This window comes from Ranitomeya variabilis, chromosome 2 (assembly GCF_051348905.1).
Source record: "Ranitomeya variabilis isolate aRanVar5 chromosome 2, aRanVar5.hap1, whole genome shotgun sequence".
Classification (NCBI taxonomy): domain Eukaryota; kingdom Metazoa; phylum Chordata; class Amphibia; order Anura; family Dendrobatidae; genus Ranitomeya; species Ranitomeya variabilis.
In genome coordinates, this window is record NC_135233.1 from 412,779,287 (window position 1) to 412,803,803 (window position 24,517).

Genomic DNA, 24,517 nt, shown 5'->3' on the forward strand with positions numbered 1-24,517 from the left:
TTCTTATACTCACCGCTCCACGGCATCCCGACGCGGTCCCGCTCCTTCCTCGGCGTCTTCTCTTCTGCTCGCGCGGCCGGCCTCTGGCCTGGTACGTGCACGCACTGGGTTTCACTGCGCACGCGCATCCTCATCTCTGACTCGCGTCACTCCTTCAGTTCCCTCCGCCCCGCTTTACTCCTCTGGAGGACTCTGACCCGGAAGGTATGCTGCCGCTCTGCTTATCAGGCCGCCTCTTCCTCCTGGCGGTGCCTGATTATCATTTGTATTTTGCAAGTGTCTCTGGCCTGTTCATTTCGCTGCTTATCGTGAGTACCCTCCGTTTTGCCTTCTGTTTTACTTTGTACCTGACCTTAGTCTCTCTTCTGGTTATTTCTTTAGTTCTGGTCATCCGTTACCTCCGTCCCTCCTGTGTTCCTGAGTTCCTGCTGTTCCTGCTGCCCGTTTCATCCTTGTCAGTGATCCTGTGTCCTCGTACAGCTCTCCGTCCGGGTTTCCCATCATCTACCTTCCTCCTGTGTACCTGAGTCCCTGCTGTTCCAGTCTGCTGTCTCCTTGTCCGGTTTCCTTTGTCTTCACCTCGCATTCCGGTTTGTCTCACCACGTTTCCTTTCTTGGGTACCAGCTGCCGTGGCAGTAGTCTCACCTGGTCCTGCTCCTAACGCTCCCTGTATAGGGGGTGGTCTACCTGGTCTACTCGTCCACGGGAGGTTCACTGTCGCGGTCCAGTGGGTTCACCCTTCGGTCTAGTTTCCAGCTTTTACGTTCTAACAATAACCCTCAGCATTTTCAGAAAAATCATTATCAAGTACATCATTAATCAGTAAAGCATTGTCAGGTAACACATGCAATTTTCCATTGCAATCATCAGCATTCGATTGGGGAGGGGAGTCAGGGACATAGTATGCAACCATCCTCCCCAAATCAGTCCCCAATAAAACATCCATTGGCAAGTTATCGGACAGCCTCTCTGCCTTCACCCCGCTCTCGGCACCCCAATCTATATACACCTGGGCCATTGGCAAGGGACAGCTGATGCCCCCAATCCCGGTGAGTCAGGGTTTTCCCCTGAATAATCTCTTCAGGGGCCGCCAGTTTGGGTCGGATGAGGGTTCTTTCAGCCCTGAGACCTGTAGCGACATGGCCCCCCACGGTGACGTGCTGCACGTGGTCCCACACCCTCCCAACCGCCCCACCCACCAAAAGAACTGCTGCATTAGGCCTTGGTTGGGGGGTTCTTCTTCTCTGGACAGTGGGCGCTGATGTGACCAGTCCGTTTGCAGAAAAAACACTGGCGAGGGTCGGTGGTAGGTCTGGTGCTGTTGGCAACAAGGACAGGGCCTCCGGTGAGTTGGCTGGCAGGGGCACTGAGGTGGGTTGCAGGCTTACCCCCTCTGCAGCTGGCGGTGACTGGCTTCCGCACTTCCAATCTACGGTTGGCCTCATAGGCATCAGCAATCTGCATTGCTTTAGTCACGTCTTTGGGCTCTCTGTCCATCACGAACTGTTGCACCTCAGCTGGGCAAAGGTGTAGGAACTTGGCTTTGATCATCAGGTCCCGCAGATGTGCAAAAGTGGTCACTGACAGTCCTTGGGTGCACTGGTCAAAGTGGGTCCCTAGTCCATGCGCCACATTGCAATAACTGTCGTGTGTGCCACGTTGGAGGTTCCGGAACTTTCTACAGTAAACCTCAGGAGTCGGTTCTTCTTTACCAGGACCTGCGTGATGGCCTCATAGTCTTCATCTTAGTCTTGCGGGAGAGAAGCAAACACCTCCAGAGCTTTGCCCTTTAGCCCTGGGGTTAGGTATTGGGCCCATTATTTCTCAGGCAGCCAATACTGTCTGCAGGCTTTCTCAAATGCCCTCAGAAAGGCGTCCAAGTTTCCATCCTTTTCCATCACAGGAAAGTGCTCTGGACGGGGGTTTAGGGGACGGAGCATTGCTGGACTCACTGTTCCGCGTGGTAGATGGTACTGCCCTGAGTTGGGCCATCCGCAGTTCATGGTCCCTTCTAGCTTGGTCCTCGGCGGCTTGGGCCTCCCACTCAGCTTGGGCCTCAGCGGCTCTGGCCTCCCGCCCAGCTTGGTTCTCAGCTGCCTCTCGCTGGGCTCTCTCCGCTAGTTATTGCTGGATCAGCCTCAGACGTCCATTACGGTCGTCGGCGGGGAGTTGTTCCAAGGCCACGTGCAGGTGGGGGTCCAATCCGCCCTGGTTGCAAGTAGGGCCGGCATTCAGTGGTTGGACCTCTGCAGCAGCACCATTTGCACTTGGACTGGCTTCTGCGTCCTCTGGGCTCTAAGCGATTTCCAGTTGCACTAGAGTCGCGACCAGTTGGCTTTTGTTTTTGCCCGTGGCGTCAATCTGTCTCAATCCGCAAAGGGCAAAATGAGTGTCCTTGTTATGCTGCCTTCTCTTTTTGCTGCCATCATTGCCAAATAAAAGATAGTATAGAAAAACAAAGAGAAAGGGATGGGGTAATCGAAAGTACACATGGTATCGTCTTAGGACTAGTAAACACTGAGCTCGTTCTCCTAAACTTTTTGCACAAAGTCCTCGCAAGAACTGTGCAAGTTTTTAGTGAGAGGAATGCTTGCTCAAATCACATTACTAATGCTCTATTATCCCACTACCCTGCCACCAATATGTCATGAATCACAGGGGAGATATTTTTATCATCCTCACCGCTGACAGCAATATGTCATGAATCGGGGTTGTTTGGCTGCTTCCGGTTCTTTTCTGAAGATTTATTTATATCCCACTTCCCAGTTCCGGTTTGGAACTCGCAGCTGTCTGGTACCCCCCTTTACCCTCAGGTCAGTCAGGGAACTGCATTTAGGATAATTAGTCACCAGAAAGGCTGCCTGCTATGTACTGGCTATTGGGCACACTCTGCAGTGAGGGTGATATAATTATTCCCAGCCGCAGCCGAGCAATACCCTATAAAAACCCCATCCCGTCACTGCCAGTGTTACCCACCAGCGCAAGGACGCTTCTGCTGCCACCAGCTCCTATTTCTTAACTGATAACGGGTCAAGAGCCAACCCAATTAATAGTGTAATTTACTTCAGAGGACGTGTAAGTACTTTATAGAGCAAGGAGAAATGAAGCTAGTACTTTTATACATTTTACTCCAAAAAGTAGGCACTGTTTACAAAAGTATAAAAAGATATTATCAAATGAGACAATTATGTATATACAGACAATTACAAAATAACAAGGGATTAAATGAAGGAAATTAACTTACAGTTCTTTTATATCTTGGCTGATAGTGATGAGCGAACGTGCTTACCCCTACTCGGTACTCGCCCGAGTATCACTATGCTCGGTGCACTCGGCGAGCACCGAATATTTCCAGGATTATTCGGCGGTAGCTCGGGTCTTCTCCTTTTAATTTTGGCGCTTTTGAGAGCGCCAATCAGCATGCAAGGATTGTCTGCCATACAGTGTAATACTGCAGCCATCTTGTTGTGGTATTACAGTGATTGGCTGGCCGCACAGCGACATCAGGTCTATAAGAGACCTGGCGGCGCCCTGCTCGCCTCATTCTGCTCCGGACTCGGCTAGTGTAGGGAGAGCTGCTGCTGAGATAGGGTCAGAATCATTCTTTTAATAATTAGTGTTTAAATCAACAGTCCTTTTTATGGATAATTTGAGGGTACAGAGGTTGCAGCGCTAGGTAGGCAGGGGAGTCAATGTGCACATATTTACTGCAAGGCCTGCTGGCACTGTATGTGAGTACATAGATCTCACTGCATACCTCAAAAAGTTCCATTACTGTCTGCTATTGCTTATTTTCTATATACCTAGCTGCAGTTATCCGTAGCGATTTTTTTTTTCAGCTTATACCTGCTCATTTTATTATAGATCAATCCATAGCCCCTTTTTTTCTACATTTGCTTGGTTATGCTGCAGACTACAGCCCGGTCATTGCAATACAAGAGCAAGCAAATCTAAGAATTTAAAAAAAAAATGTTTGTCCCAGGCATCAGATGTGAGTGCGCCAAAGAATCTCTCCTTTTTTTGGAACTATCTAATATTATGTAGTGTCTTACAACATTTTTGGACACCATTTTGCTGCCCCAAAAATCTGTAGCGGGCCCAAAAATATTAAACTACAATTCTTACATTTATCACTGTGAGTTGTACGCCACGCGCATGGCATGTCATTGCGTTTAATATCTTACAATTTTAGTACTCCAATTTTTTTTAGTGTCATCGTCAACTTATTGACACAATTTTGGTGTGCCCAAAAAAATCAAGGCCCCATTTTGATCAGTCTGTTATGTCTGGTTGACGCCTGGTGTATAAGTGGTGTCAAAACCCTTGCTTTGCAGGCATACCTTGCATTGTTCTGTCTGCTAGCCTTGATCTACTCAGTATTTAGTGTTTTCAAAAATTACCCAAAAACATTTAAAAAAATATATAGTCTGTTATCTCCATCAGATGCCTGGTGCATCTGTGGTGTAAAAATCTTCGCTTCAAAGGCATACATTGCATTGTTCTGTCTGCTATCCTTGGTCTACTCAGTATTTAGTATTTTCAAAAATTACCGAAAAACATTTTAAAAAATGTATAGTCTTTTATCTCCATAAGACGCCTGGTGTATCTGTGGTGTAAAAATTTTCGCTTCGCAGGCATGTATACGTTGCATTGTTCTGTCTGCTAGCCTTGGTTTACTCATCATGTTTTGTTTAAAAAAATGTAAAAATATATATATATATATTTGAACTGTCTGCTATCTCCGTCAGATGCTCAGTGTATCTCTGGTCTCCAAATACTTGCTTTTCAGGCATACTGAGTGATCACACGTAAGTTTCCTCCAAATAAATCCATTTGTATTGAGCTTCTCAAATATTTCAGTAGTCCATTTAAAATAAGAAAGGCAAGGGGCAATGGACGGGGAAGTGGACGTGATGCTGATGGTGCATACAGAGGTCGAGGCCGTGGCCAGGCTGAAAGTGGGCCACAACCAAGACCCACATCTTCTCTTTCAACCTTCCTGTCCCAGTTTCTAGGGGACCGCAGCACACCACTACTGAAGCCAGAGCAGTGTGAAACGGTTGTTGGTTGGATAGCGGATAATGCTTCCAGTCACTTAGCCACCACCACGTCTTCCACATGGTCAAGTCTGAGTAGCCATAAGTGTGGACTGGATATTACTCATCCTGATCCTCCTTCCCATCATGCTGAGTGCCCTGAGACAACTGATCCCACACTTGGACACTCCGAAGAGCTGTTCAGTTTTTCCTTTAAAGATTCCAGACTTTCGGTCGGTCAACTTGAAGTGGGGCCAGATGAGATCACATGTAGCGATGCCTAAAGGTTTGAACAGCCACGGTCACATGAAAGCGATGGTGGGAAAGTGTCACAAGAGGTGAACGATGATGAGACACAATTGCCAGAAAGGCAGGAGGAGCAGGGTGCAGATGTGGAAGATGAGGTGGTGGATAATAGTGACTGACCCAACCTGGCAGGAGGACATGCAGAGCGAGGACAATAGCACACATGGGGAAGCAGGCATATCACCCCAACAGGTAGGAAAAAGCAGTATGGTGGCCACAGACAGAAGGGGTGCAACCATTCCCCGTAACACCATGACAGAAGTTGCCATTCCAACTGTTAGATCTTCCCAAGTCTGGTTACTTTTTAAAAACTCTGCCGATAACCACTGTCAGGAATATGAGGTATTTGATTGTCAGGGATCACGCAAACTGAGCGCTGCCTTAAACCTGAGCAGACTCGCGCTGCGGGCCATTCTGGCCCTCCCTCTTCTCTCTGCTGCTTGTGTGTGTGTGAATCCTAAACCCCTCTCTGAAGAATTTTTATGGTTCTACGCTGCAGAAGACAAATCTCCCTAAAACTACTCATTCCCTCCTCCCAACCAATACCAGCCCGAAATGGTATAGCCACTTCCAACCTGCATGCATTTCTTTGTTCTATTAAAGTGATATACAGGGGTTGGACAAAATAATGGAAACACCTGGAAATATCAACAAAAGTTAGTTTAATTTGGTATAGGTCCACCTTTTGGGGCGATTATAGCCTCAATTCTCCAAGGTATGGATTCATACAAGGTGTGAATTGTTTCCACAGGAATTTTAGCCCATTCTGCAGTTTAAAACACTCTCCAGTTCTTTGAGCGACGATGGCGGCGGAAATCAACGTCTAACTTGAATCTCTAAAATCGACCATAAATGCTCAATAATGTTGAGGTCTGGGGATTGTGGGGGGCCAGATGAGATGCTCAACTTCATTAGAATGTTCCTCGCGCCATGCTTTAACGATTCTAGCTGTATGAATTGGTGCATTATCATCCTGAAAGATGGCGTTCCCCTCCGGGAACAGTGCTTGAACCATTGGGTGCACTTGGTTGCCCAAAATGCCTAAATAATCTCGGCTGTTAATCTTCCATGAAGGGATATCATTGGCCCAGCGGATCTCCATGAAATAGCACCCCAGATCATCACAGAACCTCCGCCATGTTTTACGGTTGGGAGAAGACAGTCTGGATGGAATGCTTCTTTCAGCTGTCTCCAAGCGTACACTCGGCCGGAGGTCAGAAATAGGGTAAACGATGATTCGTCTGAGAATATCACGTTTCCACTGCTTGAGGGACCAATTCTGGAGGTTTCTACACCACTTAAACGCTTGGAAACATCTGTCATTGAGAGCAGCGGTTTTCTAATTGCAGCTCTTCCGTGGAATCCAGATTTGTGTGGCTCCCGACGAACAGTTTTTGTGGAAACTGGGTTCTGTAGGTGTTCATTGAGCTCAGCAGTAATTTTCAGAGCCGTGGTCTTGCGATCCTCTCTCACAATTCGCTTTAGAGTCCAACGGTCTCTCGCAGTCAACTTCGACTTTCGGCCGGACCTGTGCTTTGCTGCGGACGTTTTTCCTTCTCTTTCAAACGCAGTCATTACTTTGCAGACAGTACCTCTTGACACGCCAAGCATTAGGGCACTTTCTGTTACACTAGTGCCTGCCATACGAGCACCAACAATTTGGCCTCTTTGAAAATCTGAGAGGTCTGCCATTTGTATCAGGTTTTCATCAATGTACTTACAATTCAGCAAAGCAAACAGTTAATTTACATACACATCACAAATAATCAACTACAAAACATTACCATATGTCACGGTTTGCATGTTTATAACATGTTCGAAGATTATTATGCCAAAATGTTAGGGGTTTCCATTATTTTGTCCAACCCCTGTATATGGGCACCGATCTGGGCTAGAGATATAAGAATTATATATTCCGGATGTCCAGATCTATCACTCACTGAAAGCGCTAGTAGCTAAACGCAACGAGTGCAAATTGCAGATTACTTCATAAGCGGTTCAGGTAATTGCTCCGTGTTTACACTTAAAAGAATCACACTGACGTGGTGTAACTCAGGAACCTGGTGTATTTTGTAAACGAGATTCATACAGCGAGATATGCCTAAAAATAGATTTCATATTCTAAGTAAAGGGGAGATGTCAGCCTCTGTCAGGACTCTGAACATTTTTTATCTTTTGTGCATTACTGCCCTTTTCCAAGATGGCGTCCTTGGTCTCATGTGCACTGTGTCTTCCTGCTATAAAACTCCACCCCAGCCTTCAGTCTGTGCTAGAGTATTCTGCCTTGCATCCAGCTGACCTGACCTCTGATTACTCACTGGCTATACACCTGCTCCTGTGAACCTGTGTGGTGATCCTGCTACTCTGCTCTGAGTTCCTGCTGCATATACAAGTTTCCAGTAATCCTCCTTCATCTGCTGCTCGTGTTTACTTCCACCTGCATTTGCTGGACATGTAAGCTGCTGCTGCTTTGCATTAACCTGAGACTATTAACCAGGCCTCCCTGGTTGAGCTAAGATATGATTTGAATTGCCTATAAACATATCTATCTGTGTCTGGACTAAGACAAGGATTTATTTGTGTCAAGTATCCTCAAGAATAACTGTGCTTCATAGACTTTCTGCTTGATTGCATTTTGCTCTGAAGTTTCCTATAGACTGCTAAGCTGCATTTATTATTTGCACCAAGTGTTGTGGACTTGAGTTTCTCTCTGCACCTGTTTGAATCACCATGTGATAATATAGACTTTACCACTTATAAAACTGTGTCCTGTAGTTGTCTTGTTCCACGAAAAGAGTCTCCCGAGTTATCCCCTATAATTATTACAGGATACTCTAGCCTAAAAAAAAAAAGGAGACTGCTGGAGCAATGACTGCAGAGAGCAGATTAAAGCAGGTGTTTTCCATAATTACATCACTGCAGAAAGATGTGGAAGGTCTGCAAAAGAAGTTTGGAAGCTTTGAACTCAATCAACAAGTGTTTGGACAGACTTTGCAGGACTTGAGCAACCGCATGGCAGCCCAGGAAAACAAACTTGCTGGCATAGAGTCCCAGTATGGACGGGCTTTTCAGGACATAAGCACGCAAATAGCTGCACAAGTGACTTTACCCTCTGGGCAACCGCCACCAGCTAGCCCACCTAAGTTGCCCCCATTCAGATTTAATAGTGATAGTGACAAATTTCGTGGCTTTGTGAATCAATGTATGCTATATTTTGATGTGCATGCTGACCGTTTTCCTACTGATAGATCCAAAGTATTGTGTGTAATAATGCTACTGACCTCACGAGCGAATCCGATGATTGAGTCTCGTGACCCACGGTTAAATGACTTGGATGATTTCTTGGCCGCTATGGCATTAATGTTTGATGACCCTAATCGCCGTGCAACCGCTGAATCTGCTTTGTTGTCTTTACGCCAGGCTAAACGTTCTGTTATTGAGTATGTCACTGAATTGAGGAGATTGCCGGTAGATACCAATTGCGACAGTTATGCACAATTGCCTATTTTTAAAAGGGGTCTGTCTAGTATTGTATAAGATGAACTAGCCCGCTCTGAGTCACCACAAGAACTACAGACATTTATACAGCATTGTGTGCGCATAGACATTCGCCTTACTGAGCGTGGGCAGGAGAAATTTGCTGCATATAACCGTGTTTCTAACTTTTCCCTTCCTTCCAAAGAGCCTGCAGGTAAAACCTCTCGGGAGGTGGAGGAGGTGCCCATGCAAATTGATTCCATTCAGAGGCACAAGATCAATGAGCGCCGGGAGCATCGCCTTCGTGAAAGTCTATGTTTCTACTGCGGCCAGTCTGACCACTTCTTGATCAATTATCCTAAGTGTCCTAGATGGCCTAACAAGGTGCTAGCAGCAATAGGGGAGTATGACAACTGTGATGATGAATCTGACATCTCTGAATGTAGCCTGCCTTTAAACGCTGTATTCCATTCACTTTCTATGACTTCACCCCCCCAAGGAGCTGAAGGAAAAGAACTCTCACTGTTCTTTCCCTATTAAGATCCTGTGTTCAGGACAGTGGATTTCCAGTTCAGCTATGATTGACTCTGGTGCAGGTGGCAATTTCATGGATATTGCATTTGCCAAGGAACATGGTATTAAAATTCAGCAAAGAGCCTCTCCAATTACCATGGAAACAGTGGATGGGTCACCTTTAATCTCTGTTCCTGTGGATCAGGAGACCGTACCCCTTGAAATTTTGTTGGAGCCTAATCATCAGGAGCAACTTTCTTTCTTGCTAATTTCTTCTCCTCATTTTCCTGTGATTTTAGGCATTCCTTGGTTGCGTTCTCAGAACCCAATTATCAACTGGGAGACCAAGGAGATTATCTTTCCAACAAGGAGCAACTCAGCGTTAACAGAAGCTGTCCCTGAGTCCACGACTACGGAACCACATGTACAGGTATTTTCTTTACCTCCAGCTTATAAAGAGTTCTCTGACATCTGTGACAAGAAGAATGCAGATCAGCTTCCTCCACACAGGCATTATGACTGTTCCATTGAGCTGCTTCCCGGGGCAGGCATTCCTTTTGGTAACGTATACACTTTGGCAGCACCTGAGCTTCAAGCCTTAAAAGAGTATATTGATGAAAATCTGGCCAAAGGCTTCATACGTCCTTCTTCCTCACCAGCAGGGGCACCTATCTTTTTTGTAAAGAAGGATGGGACCCTGAGACCCTGTGTTGACTATCGAGAACTCAATAAGGTAACCGCACAAAACCGTTACCCTTTGCCTCTGTTTCACGAATTACTGGAAAGAGTCCGCCATGCTGTGTTCTCTAAACTGGATCTTCGTGGAGCTTATAATTTGGTGCGTATTCGTCCAGGGGATGAGTGGAAGATAGCATTCAGATGCCGGTATGGACACTTTGAATCTCTTGTGATGCCCTTCGGGCTTTGTAATGCCCCTGCAACATTTCAACACCTTGCTAATGACATTTTCAGAGATTTGTTGGACCAGTTTGTAGTGATCTATTTGTATGATATACTAATCTTTTCTGACTTTCTACAGGAACATGAAGAACATGTCAAAACTGTTTTAAGACGTCTGAAAGAGAACCATCTGTATATTAAGCCGGAGAAATGCAAGTTCCATCGTTCTGAGATACAGTTCTTAGGTTATATCATCATTCCCCAGGGGCTGAACATGGAATCTGGTAAGATTCAGGCTATCCTTGACTGGCCGGTACCCAAGAACGTTAAGGAGGTTCAACATTTTATTGATTTTGCAAATTTCTACAGACACTTCATTCGAAATTTTTCTGATATTGTCCGTCCCATTACTTCCTTGACAAAGAAGGAAAAGCCCTTTAAGTGGTCATCACAGGCTGAAGAAGCTTTTGATCGGCTTAAGATCTGTTTCACATCAGCACCGTTGTTGATATACCCAGATCCAACACTTCCTTTCATTGTGGAGGTGGACGCTTCTGATAATGCTTTGGGGGCTATTCTCTCCCAAAGAACTGGAGAGAAGGGTCTGCTACATCCTTGTGCTTTCTTTTCCCATAGACTAACCTCAGCAGAGAAGAATTATGACGTGGGAGACAAGGAATTGCTGGCTACTTTCAAAGAATGGAGGCATCATCTGCAAGGAGCTGCACAACAGATCATAGTGCTAACTGACCATCGCAATCTAGAGTTCCTTAGATCCGCTAGATGTCTTTCTCCTCGTCAGGCTCGTTGGAACTTATTTTTGAATCAATTTAACTTTGTTATCTCGTACCGTCCAGGTTCTCGTAATGGGAAGGCTGATGCTTTATTCCGAATCCATGCTGCGGATTCCGTACCTGGAGCCCCATCCAGGACCATTCTATCTTATGCCAATTTCATCGGAGTTATCCACGATCAGGACTTGTGGAAGGAGTGCAGGGAGGAGTATGAAGGTGATGTATTTCTGGCCAACCCACCTGTGGATATTAATCTTGTCTTTAAGGGTGGCATGTGGTTCAGAGATCGACGTATTTACGTCCCGGAGGTCTTCCGTCTGCAGATCCTCAAGATGGTACATGACTCCAAGTTGGCTGGTCACAGGGGGGTACAGAAGACACAAGAGTTCCTGAGCCGATTCTTCTGGTGGCCAACTTGCCTGAAGGATACCAAGGACTATGTTCTCTCTTGCGAGGTATGTGCCCGTTACAAGACTCCTCATGTGGCACCTACGGGTCTTCTACAACTATTACCTGTTCTGTTCCACCCTTGGGGGTCTATATCAATGGACTTTATTGTGGAGCTGCCTACATCAGGGGGCATGATGTTGTGAATTCCGTTCTCGAACTCCCTCCTGTGGTCATGAATGGTACTTTGGTGAGTTCTGTCCGTGGACTCCCTCTGGTGGCTGTGAGTGGAGCTGCTGGTTCTGAGATTCCTTCTCCAGCTGCCCTCGTTTGGGGCTAGGCTGATTCTCTATTTAACTCCACTCAGATCGTTACTCCATGCCAGCTGTCAATGTTCTAGTACTGGTTCAGATCTCTCCTGGATCTTTCTGAGGACCTGTCTACTCCAGCACAAGCTAAGTTCCTGCTTGTTCATTTGTTACATATGGTTTTTCTTGCTAAGTTCTAGTCCAGCTTGCTATCATGAAACTACCTGGCTAGCTGGAAGCTCTGGGGGTGCAGACTGGCACCACCGCATCGTGAGTCGGTGCGGGGGTATTTTTTGCACACTCTGCGTGGTTTTTGTAGCTTTTTGTGTTGACCGCAAAGATCCCTTTTCTATCCTCAATCTGTTTAGTTAGACTGGCCTCTCTTTGCTAAAACCTATTTCATCCTGTGTTTGTGATTTCCTCTTATCTCACAGTCAATACTTGTGGGGGGGGCTGCTTTTACCTTTGGGGAAATTTCTCTGAGGCAAGTAAGGCTTTGTTTCCTTTCTTTAGGGGTAGTTAGCTCTTTGGCTGTGAAGAGGCGTCTAGGCAGAGTCAGGCACGCTCCACGGCTGTTTCTAGTTGTGTTGATAGGAGTAGGGTTTGCGGTCAGCAGAGTTCCCATTTCCCCAGAGCTCGTCCTGATTCCGTGTTTAACTATCAGGTCATTCCTGGTGCACCTAACCACCAGGTCCATAACAGTACAGCTGGCCCACAAAGTGTTAATGCATCTCAATAGAGGGAAAGGAGAAGTTCTGAGACCATTTTTTTTTTCTCTGCAGTGTGTTTTGCCTTTCTTTTCCCCTTAAACTCTGGGTGGTTCAGAACTTAGGTGTGGATATGGACATTCAAGGTTTGTCCTCTAGTGTAGATCAACTCGCTGCAAGGGTACAAAACATTCAAGATTATGTAGTTCAGAATCCTATGTTGGAGCCTAGAATTCCTATTCCTGATTTGTTTTCTGGGGATAGATCTAAATTTCAGAATTTCAAAAACAATTGTAAACTGTTTCTTGCTCTGAAACCCCGCTCTTCTGGTGACCTTATTCAGCAAGTAAGAATCATTATTTCTTTGTTGCGTGGCGACCCTCAAAACTGGGCATTCGCCCTGGCGCCAGGAGATCCTGCATTGCGTAATGTAGATGCGTTTTTTCTGGCGCTGGGTTTGCTTTATGATGAACCGAATTCTGTGGATCAGGCAGAGAAAATTTTGCTGGCTTTGTGTCAGGGTCATGATGAAGCGGAGGTATATTGTCAGAAGTTCAGAAAGTGGTCTGTGCTTATTCAGTGGAATGAGTGTGCCCTGGCAGCAATTTTCAGAAAGGGTCTTTCTGAAGCCCTTAAGGATGTTATGGTGGGGTTCCCCACGCCTGCTGGTCTGAATGAATCAATGTCCTTGGCCATACAGATCGATCGGCGCTTACGTGAGCGCAAAACTGTGCACCATTTGGCGGTATCCTCTGAGCAGAGGCCTGAGCCTATGCAATGTGATAGGACTTTGACCAGAGCTGAACGGCAAGAACATAGACGTCAGAAGGGGCTGTGTTTTTACTGTGGTGACTCCACTCATGCTATCTCTGATTGTCCTAAGCGCACTAAGCGGTTCGCTAGGTCCGTCACCATTGGTACTGTACAGCCTAAATTTCTTCTGTCCGTTACTCTGATTTGCTCTTTGTCATCCTATTCTGTTATGGCATTTGTGGATTCAGGCGCTGCCCTGAATTTGATGGACTTGGAGTTTGCCAGGCGCTGTGGTTTTTTCTTGGAGCCCTTGCAGCATCCCATTCCTTTGAGGGGAATTGATGCTACGCCTTTGGCCAAGAATAAGCCTCAGTACTGGACCCAGTTGACTATGTGCATGGCTCCTGCGCATCAGGAGGATATTCGCTTTTTGGTGTTGCATAATCTGCATGATGTGGTCGTGTTGGGTTTGCCATGGCTGCAGGTCCATAATCCAGTATTGGATTGGAAATCAATGTCGGTGTCCAGTTGGGGGTGTCAAGGGGTACATGGGGATGTTTCATTATTGTCAATTTCTTCCTCCACTCCTTCTGAAGTCCCTGAGTTTTTGTCGGATTACCGGGATGTATTTGATGAGCCCAAGTCTAGTACCCTACCTCCTCATAGGGATTGTGATTGTGCTATTAATTTGATTCCGGGTAGCAAGTTCCCTAAGGGACGACTTTTCAATTTGTCTGTGCCAGAACACGCCGCTATGCGGAGTTATATAAAGGAGTCCTTGGAGAAAGGGCATATTCGCCCGTCGTCGTCACCATTGGGAGCAGGGTTCTTTTTTGTGGCCAAAAAGGATGGTTCTCTGAGACCTTGTATAGATTACCGCCTTCTTAATAAAATCATGGTCAAATTTCAGTACCCTTTGCCTCTACTGTCTGATTTATTTGCTCGGATTAAGGGGGCTAGTTGGTTCACCAAGATAGACCTTCGAGGGGCGTATAATCTCGTGCGTATTAAACAGGGCGATGAATGGAAAACAGCATTTAATACGCCCAAGGGCCATTTTGAGTACCTGGTGATGCCATTCGGCCTTTCTAATGCTCCCTCTGTGTTTCAGTCCTTTATGCATGACATCTTCCGAAAGTATCTGGATGGATTCATGATCGTATATTTGGATGATATTTTGGTCTTTTCGGATGATTGGGAGTCCCATGTGAAGCAGGTCAGAATGGTGTTCCAGGTCCTTCGTGCTAATTCCTTGTTTGTAAAGGGATCTAAGTGTCTCTTTGGAGTTCAGAAGGTTTCCTTTTTGGGCTTCATTTTTTCCCCTTCTACTATCGAGATGGATCCTGTTAAAGTCCAAGCTATTTATGATTGGACTCGGCCTACATCTGTGAAGAGCCTTCAGAAATTTCTGGGCTTTGCCAATTTTTACCGTCGCTTCATCGCTAATTTTTCTAGTGTTGTTAAACCATTGACTGATTTGACCAAGAAGGATGCTGATGTGGTGAATTGGTCCTCTGCGGCCGTTGAGGCTTTTCAGAAGTTGAAACGTCGTTTCTCTTCGGCTCCTGTGTTGTGTCAGCCAGATGTTTCGCTCCCTTTTCAGGTCGAGGTTGATGCTTCTGAAATTGGAGCAGGGGCTGTTTTGTCTCAGAGAAGTTCTGATTGCTCTGTAATGAAGCCATGCGCTTTCTTTTCGAGAAAGTTTTCGCCTGCTGAGCGTAATTATGATGTTGGCAATTGGGAGTTGTTGGCTATGAAGTGGGCATTCGAGGAGTGGCGACATTGGCTTGAAGGAGCCAAGCATCGCGTGGTGGTCTTGACAGATCACAAGAATCTGACTTATCTCGAGTCTGCCAAGCGGTTGAATCCTAGACAGGCTCGTTGGTCGCTGTTTTTCTCCCGTTTCAATTTTGTGGTTTCGTACCTTCCGGGTTCTAAGAATGTGAAGGCTGATGCCCTTTCAAGGAGTTTTGTGCCTGATTCTCCTGGGGTTCCTGAGCCGGCTGGTATTCTCAGAGAGAGGGTAGTTCTGTCTGCCATCTCCCCTGATTTGCGGCGGGTGCTGCAGGAGTTCCAGGCTGATAGACCTGACCGTTGTCCAGCAGAGAAACTGTTTGTCCCTGATAGATGGACTAGTAGAGTTATCTCTGAGGTTCATTGTTCGGTGTTGGCTGGTCATCCTGGGATTTTTGGTACCAGAGATTTGGTGGCTAGGTCCTTTTGGTGGCCTTCCTTGTCTCGGGATGTGCGTTCTTTTGTGCAGTCTTGTGGGACTTGTGCTCGGGCTAAGCCCTGCTGTTCTCGTGCCAGTGGGTTACTTTTGCCCTTGCCGGTCCCGAAAAGGCCTTGGACGCATGTTTCCATGGATTTTATTTCAGATCTTCCTGTTTCTCAAAGGATTTCGGTCATCTGGGTGGTTTGTGATCGCTTCTCTAAAATGGTCCATTTGGTACCCTTGCCTAAATTGCCTTCTTCCTCTGATTTAGTTCCATTATTTTTCCAACATGTGGTTCGTTTGCATGGCATTCCGGAGAACATCGCGTCTGACAGAGGTTCCCAGTTTGTTTCAAGGTTTTGGCGGCCCTTTTGTGCTAAGATGGGCATTGATTTGTCTTTTTCTTCGGCTTTCCATCCTCAGACAAATGGCCAAACCGAACGAACCAATCAGACTTTGGAAACTTATCTGAAATGCTTTGTTTCTGCGGATCAGGATGATTGGGTGACCTTCTTGCCATTAGCTGAGTTCGCCCTTAATAATCGGGCCAGTTCGGCTACTTTGGTTTTGCCTTTTTTTTGTAATTTTGGTTTTCATCCTCATTTTTCTTCAGGGCAGGTTGAGCCTTCGGACTGTCCTGGTGTGGATTCTGTGGTGGACAGGTTGCAACAAATTTGGACTCATGTGGTGGACAATTTGACCTTGTCCCAAGAGAAGGCTCAACGTTTCGCTAACCGCCGTCGCCGTGTTGGTCCCCGACTTCGTGTTGGGGATTTGGTTTGGTTATCATCTCGTTATGTTCCTATGAAGGTTTCTTCTCCTAAGTTTAAGCCTCGTTTCATTGGTCCTTATAAGATTTCTGAAATTCTTAATCCTGTATCATTTCGTTTGGCCCTTCCTGCTTCTTTTGCCATCCATGTGTTCCATAGGTCGTTGCTGCAGAGATATGTGGCGCCTATGGTTCCCTCCGTTGATCCTCCTGCTCCGGTGTTGGTCGAGGGGGAGTTGGAGTATGTGGTGGAGAAGATTTTGGATTCTCGTATTTCGAGACGAAAACTTCAGTACTTGGTCAAATGGAAGGGCTATGGTCAGGAGGATAATTCCTGGGTTGTTGCCTCTGATGTCCATGCTGCCGATTTAGTTCGTGCCTTTCATTTGGCTCATCCTGATCAGCCTGGGGGCTCTGGTGAGGGTTCGGTGACCCCTCCTCAAGGGGGGGTACTGTTGTGAATTCCGTTCTCGAACTCCCTCCTGTGGTCATGAATGGTACTTCGGTGAGTCCTGTCCGTGGACTCCCTCTGGTGGCTGTGAGTGGAGCTGCTGGTTCTGAGATTCCTTCTCCAGCTGCCCTCGTTTGGGGCTAGGCTGATTCTCTATTTAACTCCACTCAGATCGTTACTCCATGCCAGCTGTCAATGTTCTAGTACTGGTTCAGATCTCTCCTGGATCTTTCTGAGGACCTGTCTACTCCAGCACAAGCTAAGTTCCTGCTTGTTCATTTGTTACATATGGTTTTTCTTGCCAAGTTCTAGTCCAGCTTGCGATCATGAAACTACCTGGCTAGCTGGAAGCTCTGGGGGTGCAGAGTGGCACCACCGCATCGTGAGTCGGTGCGGGGGTATTTTTTGCACACTCTGCGTGGTTTTTGTAGCTTTTTGTGTTGACCGCAAAGATCCCTTTTCTATCCTCAATCTGTTTAGTTAGACTGGCCTCTCTTTGCTAAAACCTATTTCCTCTTATCTCACAGTCAATACTTGTGGGGGGGCTGCTTTTACCTTTGGGAAAATTTCTCTGAGGCAAGTAAGGCTTTGTTTCCTTTCTTTAGCGGTAGTTAGCTCTTAGGCTGTGAAGAGGCGTCTAGGCAGAGTCAGGCACGCTCCACGGCTGTTTCTAGTTGTGTTGATAGGAGTAGGGTTTGCGATCAGCAGAGTTCCCATTTCCCCAGAGCTCGTCCTGATTCCGTGTTTAACTATCAGGTCATTCCTGGTGCACCTAACCACCAGGTCCATAACAGCATGAATACAATCATGGTGGTAGTTGATCGCCTGACTAAAGCGGCTCATTTTGTTCCATGCACCGGCCTCCCCTCAGCTAAAGATACAGTGAACTTGGTTATACAGAATCTCTTTCGGATGCACTGGGTTCCGGATGAGATCATTCTGACCGTGGAGTACAGTTCACTTCAAGATTCTGGAAGGGGTTTTGCTCTGCACTCAATATTAATGTCTGTCTCTCTTCTGCTTACCATCCCCAGACAAATGGTCAGACTGAGCGTACCAACCAGACGCTGGAACAATATCTAAGATGCTATGTCAGCCATCTCCAGGATCTCCAGCCTCCACTAAATTTACACCTTTCTTTGCCAATCTTGGTTATCATCCGTGTATCTTACCTAGGTCTCCAATTAATTATCTGGTTCCGGCAGTGGAGGAAAGGCTGACTGCGATGAGACAAAATCTGGAGGTTCTGAAGGAATCCCTGACCACAGCTCAAGAACGTTATGACATCGGCTGATAGATTCCGTAAACCTGCACCCATGTTCAAGGTAGGAGATTCCGTGTGGTTAGCAACTAAGAATCTGAAGTTAAACGTTCCTTCACAAAAACTTGGACAGAAATTCATTGGTTCATTGGCCCTTTCAAGATCAACGGTATTGTGAGCTCTGTGGCCTGCCGGCTGAAGCTGCCTAGGACTATGAAGGTACACCCAGTTTTTCATTTATCTTTACTAAAGCCTGTATCTCCTAATACCTTCCAGGGACGTGTTGTGCCACCTCCGCAGCCTGTGGTGATTGATGGGCAAGAACAATTCGTGGTGGAGGAAATTATTGATTCCAGGATTCGCAGGAATCGGCTCCAATATCTGATAAGATGGCAGGGATATTCCCCTGAGGAAGACTCTTGGGAACCTGTGGAAAACATCAATGCCCAACAGAAGATTTCTCGTTTCTCAGGGAATCTCTGATGAAAACCAGGTCCAGGATCGTCCTGAGGCCGCTTCTAAGGAGGGAGTAATGTCAGGACTCTGAACATTTTTTACCTTTTGTGCATTACTGCCCTTTTCCAAGATGGCGTCCTTGGTCTCATGTGCACTGTGTCTTCCTGCTATAAAACTCCACCCCAGCCTTCAGTCTGTGCTAGAGTATTCTGCCTTGCATCCAGCTCCTGACCTCTGATTACTCACTGGCTATACACCTGCTCCTGTGAACTTGTGTGGTGATCCTGCTACTCTGCTCGGAGTTCCTGCTCCATACACAAGTTTCCAGTAATCCTCCTTCATCTGCTGCTCGTGTTTACTTCCACCTGCATTTGCTGGACATGTAAGCTGCTGCTGCTTTGCATTAACCTGAGACTATTAACCAGGCCTCCCTGGTTGAGCTAAGATATGATTTGAATTGCCTATAAGCATATCTATCTGTGTCTGGACTAAGACAAGGATTTATTTGTGTCAAGTATCCTCAAGAATAACTGTGCTTCATAGACTTTCTGCTTGATTGCATTTTGCTCTGAAGTTTCCTATAGACTGCTAAGCTGTGTTTATTATTTGCCCAAGTGTTGTGGACTTTTCTCTCTGCACCTGTTTGAATCACCGTGTGATAATATAGACTTTACCACTTATAAAACTGTGTCCTGTAGTTGTCTTGTTCCACGCAGAGTCTCCTGAGTTATCCCCTAATTATTACAGCCTGTCAGGAACATGAGGTATTTGATTGTCTATTAGCGAGCGCACTGAGCTCTGCTACATCCAAGAGTGGAGGAGGACAGACCCACACCACTGCAGATTCGACCTCCCCTTTTTTCCTCTAGCTGCCAACTCCGCTGAGGAATTTTTATAGCTTCAAAGTGAAAGTACAAGTAGAAGCACATGAAAAAAAAACAGATTTCTTTGTCCTTGCAAATGTAAATATCAGCACCAATTGGTGATAGAAGTGGGTTTTGGGAATGAGGGAGGTTGTACCAAGAGACAGTTCCCAGGTAAATCCCAAAAGGAGTGGTTGAGGGAAAGACAGCTGGTTGTCCCGTACCAATTTAGGGGTGAGGTGTTGCGGATTGCCTATAAGATCCCACTCACTGGACACTAGGGGATCAGCAAAACTAAGGCCCGGCTGTCTCAACACTTCTATTGGCCCAAGATGGGTACAGATGTTACCAACTACTGATGCTCCTGTATCACCTGTCAGAGAGTGGGGAAGTCAGGGCCTGTTCCCAAGGCTCCCCTGATCTCTCTGCCATTGATAGAGGAGTCTTTCCAAAGGATCGCGGTGGACATTGTGGGCCCACTGGCCATCCCCAGCAGCTCTGGAAAGCAATACGTTCTCACTGTGGTAGACTATGCTACCTGGAGGCAGTGGCTCTCTCCTCAACTAGGGCGGATAAGGTGGTGGATGCACTGTTGGTCATCTTTTCACGAGAAAGATTTCCCAGGGAGATGCTTACCGACCAGGGGACTCAATTTGTCTCACCTAATTGTTAGGGTTGGCGGAACGCACCGAATATATTTATTAAATGGGATAGGTGCGTTCGCAACCCGGGATCCACCGTGCAGGAAAGAACCTGCTGCTAAGTAAGGCGGCGAAGCAAATTAGAATAAAGGAACTCTGTTACTTCACTGTGCCCGTAGTAAAGAGAACACCGTGCCCTGTTTAGCTCACAGGGGACTCAGCTATTGTGTAGTGCCGACAGTGGTCATGCAGTCCAACCAACACGTAGCTCCTCTCCGGTGGAGCCGGAATTCTATCGGCTATTAGCCAGCCCTGAATTCACACTAACTCCTCGCCGGAGGTGGCAGCATTCTAGGGGCTTATTTCAGCCGGGTCCATGACCACACTGGCGCTAAGCTCGTACATATTTGACACTAGCGCATGGCCGTGCGGTCATGAGAACCTTATATAGCTGCAGCACCTACAGGACCTTCCAAGAAGGACCAATGGAAGGCTGCCACAGAACTTGGTCAGGTACAGGACCTTCCAGGAGGACCAATGGAAGTTGCTGCAGTACCTGAGCATGTGACCCTTGATCTCCACTGAGAGATCTTACCCTGAGCATGCTCAGTGTGTGCAAAGCAGGACTTAGGGTACCGTCACACAGTACCATTTTGATCGCTACGACGGTACGATTCGTGACGTTCTAGCGATATCGTTACGATATCGCAGTGTCTGACACGCAGCAGCGATCAGGGATCCTGCTGAGAATCGTACGTCGTAGCAGATCGTATGGAACTTTCTTTCGTCGCTTGATCACCCGCTGACATCGCTGGATCATTGTGTGTGACAGCGATCCAGCGATGTGTTCGCTTGTAACCAGGGTAAACATCGGGTAACTAAGCGCAGGGCCGCGCTTAGTAACCCGATGTTTACCCTGGTTACCAGCGTAAACGTAAAAAAAACAAACCGTACATACTCACATTCCGGTGTCTGTCCTCCGGCGTCTCAGCTTCTCTGCAGTGTGAGCGCCGGCCGGAAAGCGAGCACAGCGGTGACGTCTGACGTCACCGCTGTGCTTTCCGGCTATGGCGCTTACACAGTGGAGAGAAGCAGAACGCCGGGGGACAGACACCGGAATGTGAGTATGTACTGTTTGGTTTTTTTACGTTTACGCTGGTAACCAGGGTAAACATCGGGTTACTAAGCGCGGCCCTGCGCTTAGTTACCCGATGTTTACCCTGGTTACCCGGGGACTTCGGCATCGCTCCAGCGCCGTGATTGCAACGTGTGACCGCAGTCTACGACGCTGGAGCGATATTCATACGATCGCTGCGGCGTCACGAATCGTGCCGTCGTAGCGATTAAAATGGTACTGTGTGACGGTACCCTTAGTCCCAGAAAAGCCTGCTCGCCGCAGATCAGTGCAGGGTACAATAGCAGAGCCTGGAGACAGCAGTAACCCTTTGCACAGTATCAGACTCAGTGAGACGCTGGGACCGACGTCTCCGCTGAGCAGGCTCCACTGCAGCCGATGCAGAATGGGAGACCGCAGCAGACACGGCTCGAGATTCCCCCTGTGCAGCAGCGGGAACTCGACTCCTAACATTAATGGAGGCTCCCTGTAAGAAAATGCAGGTGAAGCATATGGTATTGAGTGCTTATCGCCCCCAAACCAATGGTTTGTGTGAGCGCTTCAACGGTACACTCAAACAGATGCTAAGAATTCTGGTTGAGACCCAACGATGTGACCAGGAGCTGTACCTCCCACACCTGCTATTTGCTTACCGAGAGGTTCCGCAGTCCTCGACGGGGTTCTCTTCCTTCTAGCTTCTGTACGGCAGGAGAGTCCAGGGACCCCTTGGGTTGGTAAGGGATTCCTGGGAAGAGCTGAACCCTTCAGAAGCATCCATTGTGGAGTATGTCATGCGCTTCTGTGACAAGATGCAGACCTTGATGCAGTTGGTGCATGACAACATGGCACAGGCTCAGGCTGACCAGAAGCACCAGTACGACTAGAATGCCGGGGAGCGGTCCTACCAGGTGGGGCAGAAGGTATGGGTGCTGGTCCCCTTACCAAAGGATAAGCTTCAGGCAGCCTGGAAAGGCCCAAACGTCGTACACCAACATCTCAACCCAGTCACCTATGTGGTCACTCTTGACCACGCTCAAGGAAAGCAAAAGGCCTCCCACGTCAATATGAAGGCTCATCAAGAACGTGAAGCCTGCTTCCTACTGGTCTGCAACCTACCTGAGGACGGGGAGGAAGACCCCCTCCTGGACATGCTGGCCCAAGCCAAGGCCGGTGGGTCCATCAAGGACGAGGAAGCACCTTGCTAACCGAACCCTAGCGGTCGCAGCTGCGAGCTGTGCTGGAACACTTCTGGGCTATGTTTACCAACTGAGTTAGCGGTCCACTAAGTGGACACTGGGAATCATGCCCCACTATGGCGAACACCCTATCGGATCTCAGACGAGGTGCAGCATGTTATGCACCAGGAGATCGATGAGATGTTACAGCTGGGGGTGATTCAACGGTCCAAGAGCGCGTGGGTCTCACCTGTAGTCCTGTGCCAAAGAAGGATTCGACCACCCGGTTCTGCGTGGACTACAGGAGGCTAAACATCATCACAGTCTGTGACGCGAACCCAATGCCGTGCATCGAGGAGCCGCTTGAGTGGTTAGCCGGTGCGCACTATCTATCCATTATGGATTTGAGTCGGGGATGTTGGCAGATTCCCCTGAGCCCCAAGGCGCAGGAGAAGACCGCCTTTTATCACCCCCTTCGGACTGTACGAGTCCATGGTCATGCCCTTCGGCATGAAGAATGCCCCTGCCACTTTCCAGCAAATGGTCAACCACCTGCTTCAGGGGTGGGAGGAGTACGCAGTGGCGTACCTGAATGACATTGCCATCTTGTCTCTCCTGGGAAGAACACCTGCAGTATCTCCAGGAGGTGCTCAGGTGCATCCACCAAGCAAGCTTAACCATCAAGCCGGGAAAACGCCAGATGGGTATGAGAGGTCCACTACCTGGGGCACTGGGTAGGCAGGGGCTCTATGAGGCCCAAGCCTGGGAAAGTGGATGCTATTGCATCCTGGCCCACCCCCAGGACCAAGAAGCAGGTGATGTCCTTCCTGGGCACTGCAGGGTACTAAAGGCACTTCATACAAGACTACAGTAGCCTAGCAAAATCCTTGACGGACCTCACCAGGAAGAAGCTCCCCCAAACACTCGACTGGACAGATGGCTGTGAGGTGGCCTTCCGGTCTTTGAAAACAGCCCTGAGCAGTTCTCCTGTGCTAATGGCAGTCGACAGCACCTGACCGTTCCTAGTACAGACTGACGCCAGCGAGTTTGGCCTTGGTGCTGTAGTTAGCCAGGTCGACTTGGGGAACCAAGAGCACCCCATGTTGTTCCTGAGTCGGAAGCTTCTGCTGAGGGAAGTGGCATATTCCCCCATCAAAAAGTGCCTGGCCATGGTTTGGGCCCTGCAGTGTTTGCAGCCCTACCTGTACAGACGCACCTTCACCGTTGTGACCGACCACAACCCCCTGAGCTGGCTGCACACTGGTACCAACGGAAGGTTGCTACGCTGGAGCCTAGCCCTCCAGCAGTACGAATTTACAGTTAAACATAAAAAGGGCAGTGAGAATGGCATGTAGATGGGTTGTCCCACCGGTGCAAGCCTTCCGTGGTGCGCATAGAGGAGTACAGAGAGGTCTTGCCTTCATAGCGCAGTCCAAAAGGGGAGGTGTCAGGAAATATGACTTTTTTCTGTATTGTGCCAGCCACATGCACGCTTCCCTTCCCCCATTAGGTCTGTGTAAAGTACACACGCTGCAGCTACTACCCCCCCACATAGCCCCCCTTCCCCTTGCCTACGACAGCTTTCGTTCCCACCCCTCCCTCAGGAATGTGTGATCAGAAACCAGTCCTTTGTCTGAAACATGTGCTCGTGGAGGATTGCTCGTGGTTCCCGGCTCATTAAGTCCATGCTGATCGTTTGGTCCGGTCGTTTCATGCCAGGTATCCTGGGAAATCTGGGGGTCTGGTGGCCCCCCTGTTGAGAGGGCGGTACTGTCAAGACAAAGGACAGGGTTTTTTCTCCCATCCTGGTCAGCTAGGAGTTAACCTTGTTTGGCCTCTCTTTGGTTCTGTGTCAGTGATACTTTTGCTTACCCGGCTTAAGTTGTTGACCAAGGCTGTCGTTCAGATATCGTTGTGCCTCTGTGTGCTTGCTTCCTGTCTATGACCGACTTAGACTCTGTTTCTGCCTTTTGATTTGGTACTGCTCTGTATTCTCTAGTTCTGACCCGCGGCTCTGTCTCTGACTACTCTGTCTAGCTCTTTTGTCCTGCGCTCCCGTCTGGCTACTGACCTTGGCTTGTCCTCCACCATCCTTCTGTCTCGTCCATGGCTTCCGTTCGTCTTCCCGGCTTCTGACCTCGGCTTGCCTGACTATGTACCTAGCGTTCACCCAGCTGTTGGCTCTCATCCATTCTTGGTGCTTGGCTCTGCCCCCGGAGCCTCCCTGGCCATCACGTGATCTGCCAGGTTCTGCTCCGCTTTTTGTCACACACTGCGGTGTCCGTGCATCCCCTGGCTGTCCTGCGTTTCACGTGCAGCGACCCATTGAAAGACACACCATGTGTGTGTGTCTTTACACTATAGAGCTTGTGACCTGATACTGTGAAGGC

At 47.9% G+C, this 24,517-nt stretch overlaps 1 protein-coding gene across 1 annotated transcript in view; it reads right to left on the bottom strand.

The window, feature by feature from the left end:
* The window catches only part of LOC143806300 (death domain-containing protein CRADD-like), an 89,299-nt gene extending 65,003 nt beyond the window's left edge, over positions 1–24,296 (bottom strand). The window contains exon 1 of the mRNA XM_077286539.1: positions 24,199–24,296. Coding sequence (XP_077142654.1) covers positions 24,199–24,235 — 37 coding nt within the window. The 5' untranslated portion in view covers positions 24,236–24,296. The remainder of the gene's footprint in view (positions 1–24,198) is intronic.
* Between the last annotated feature and the right edge of the window lie 221 nt (positions 24,297–24,517).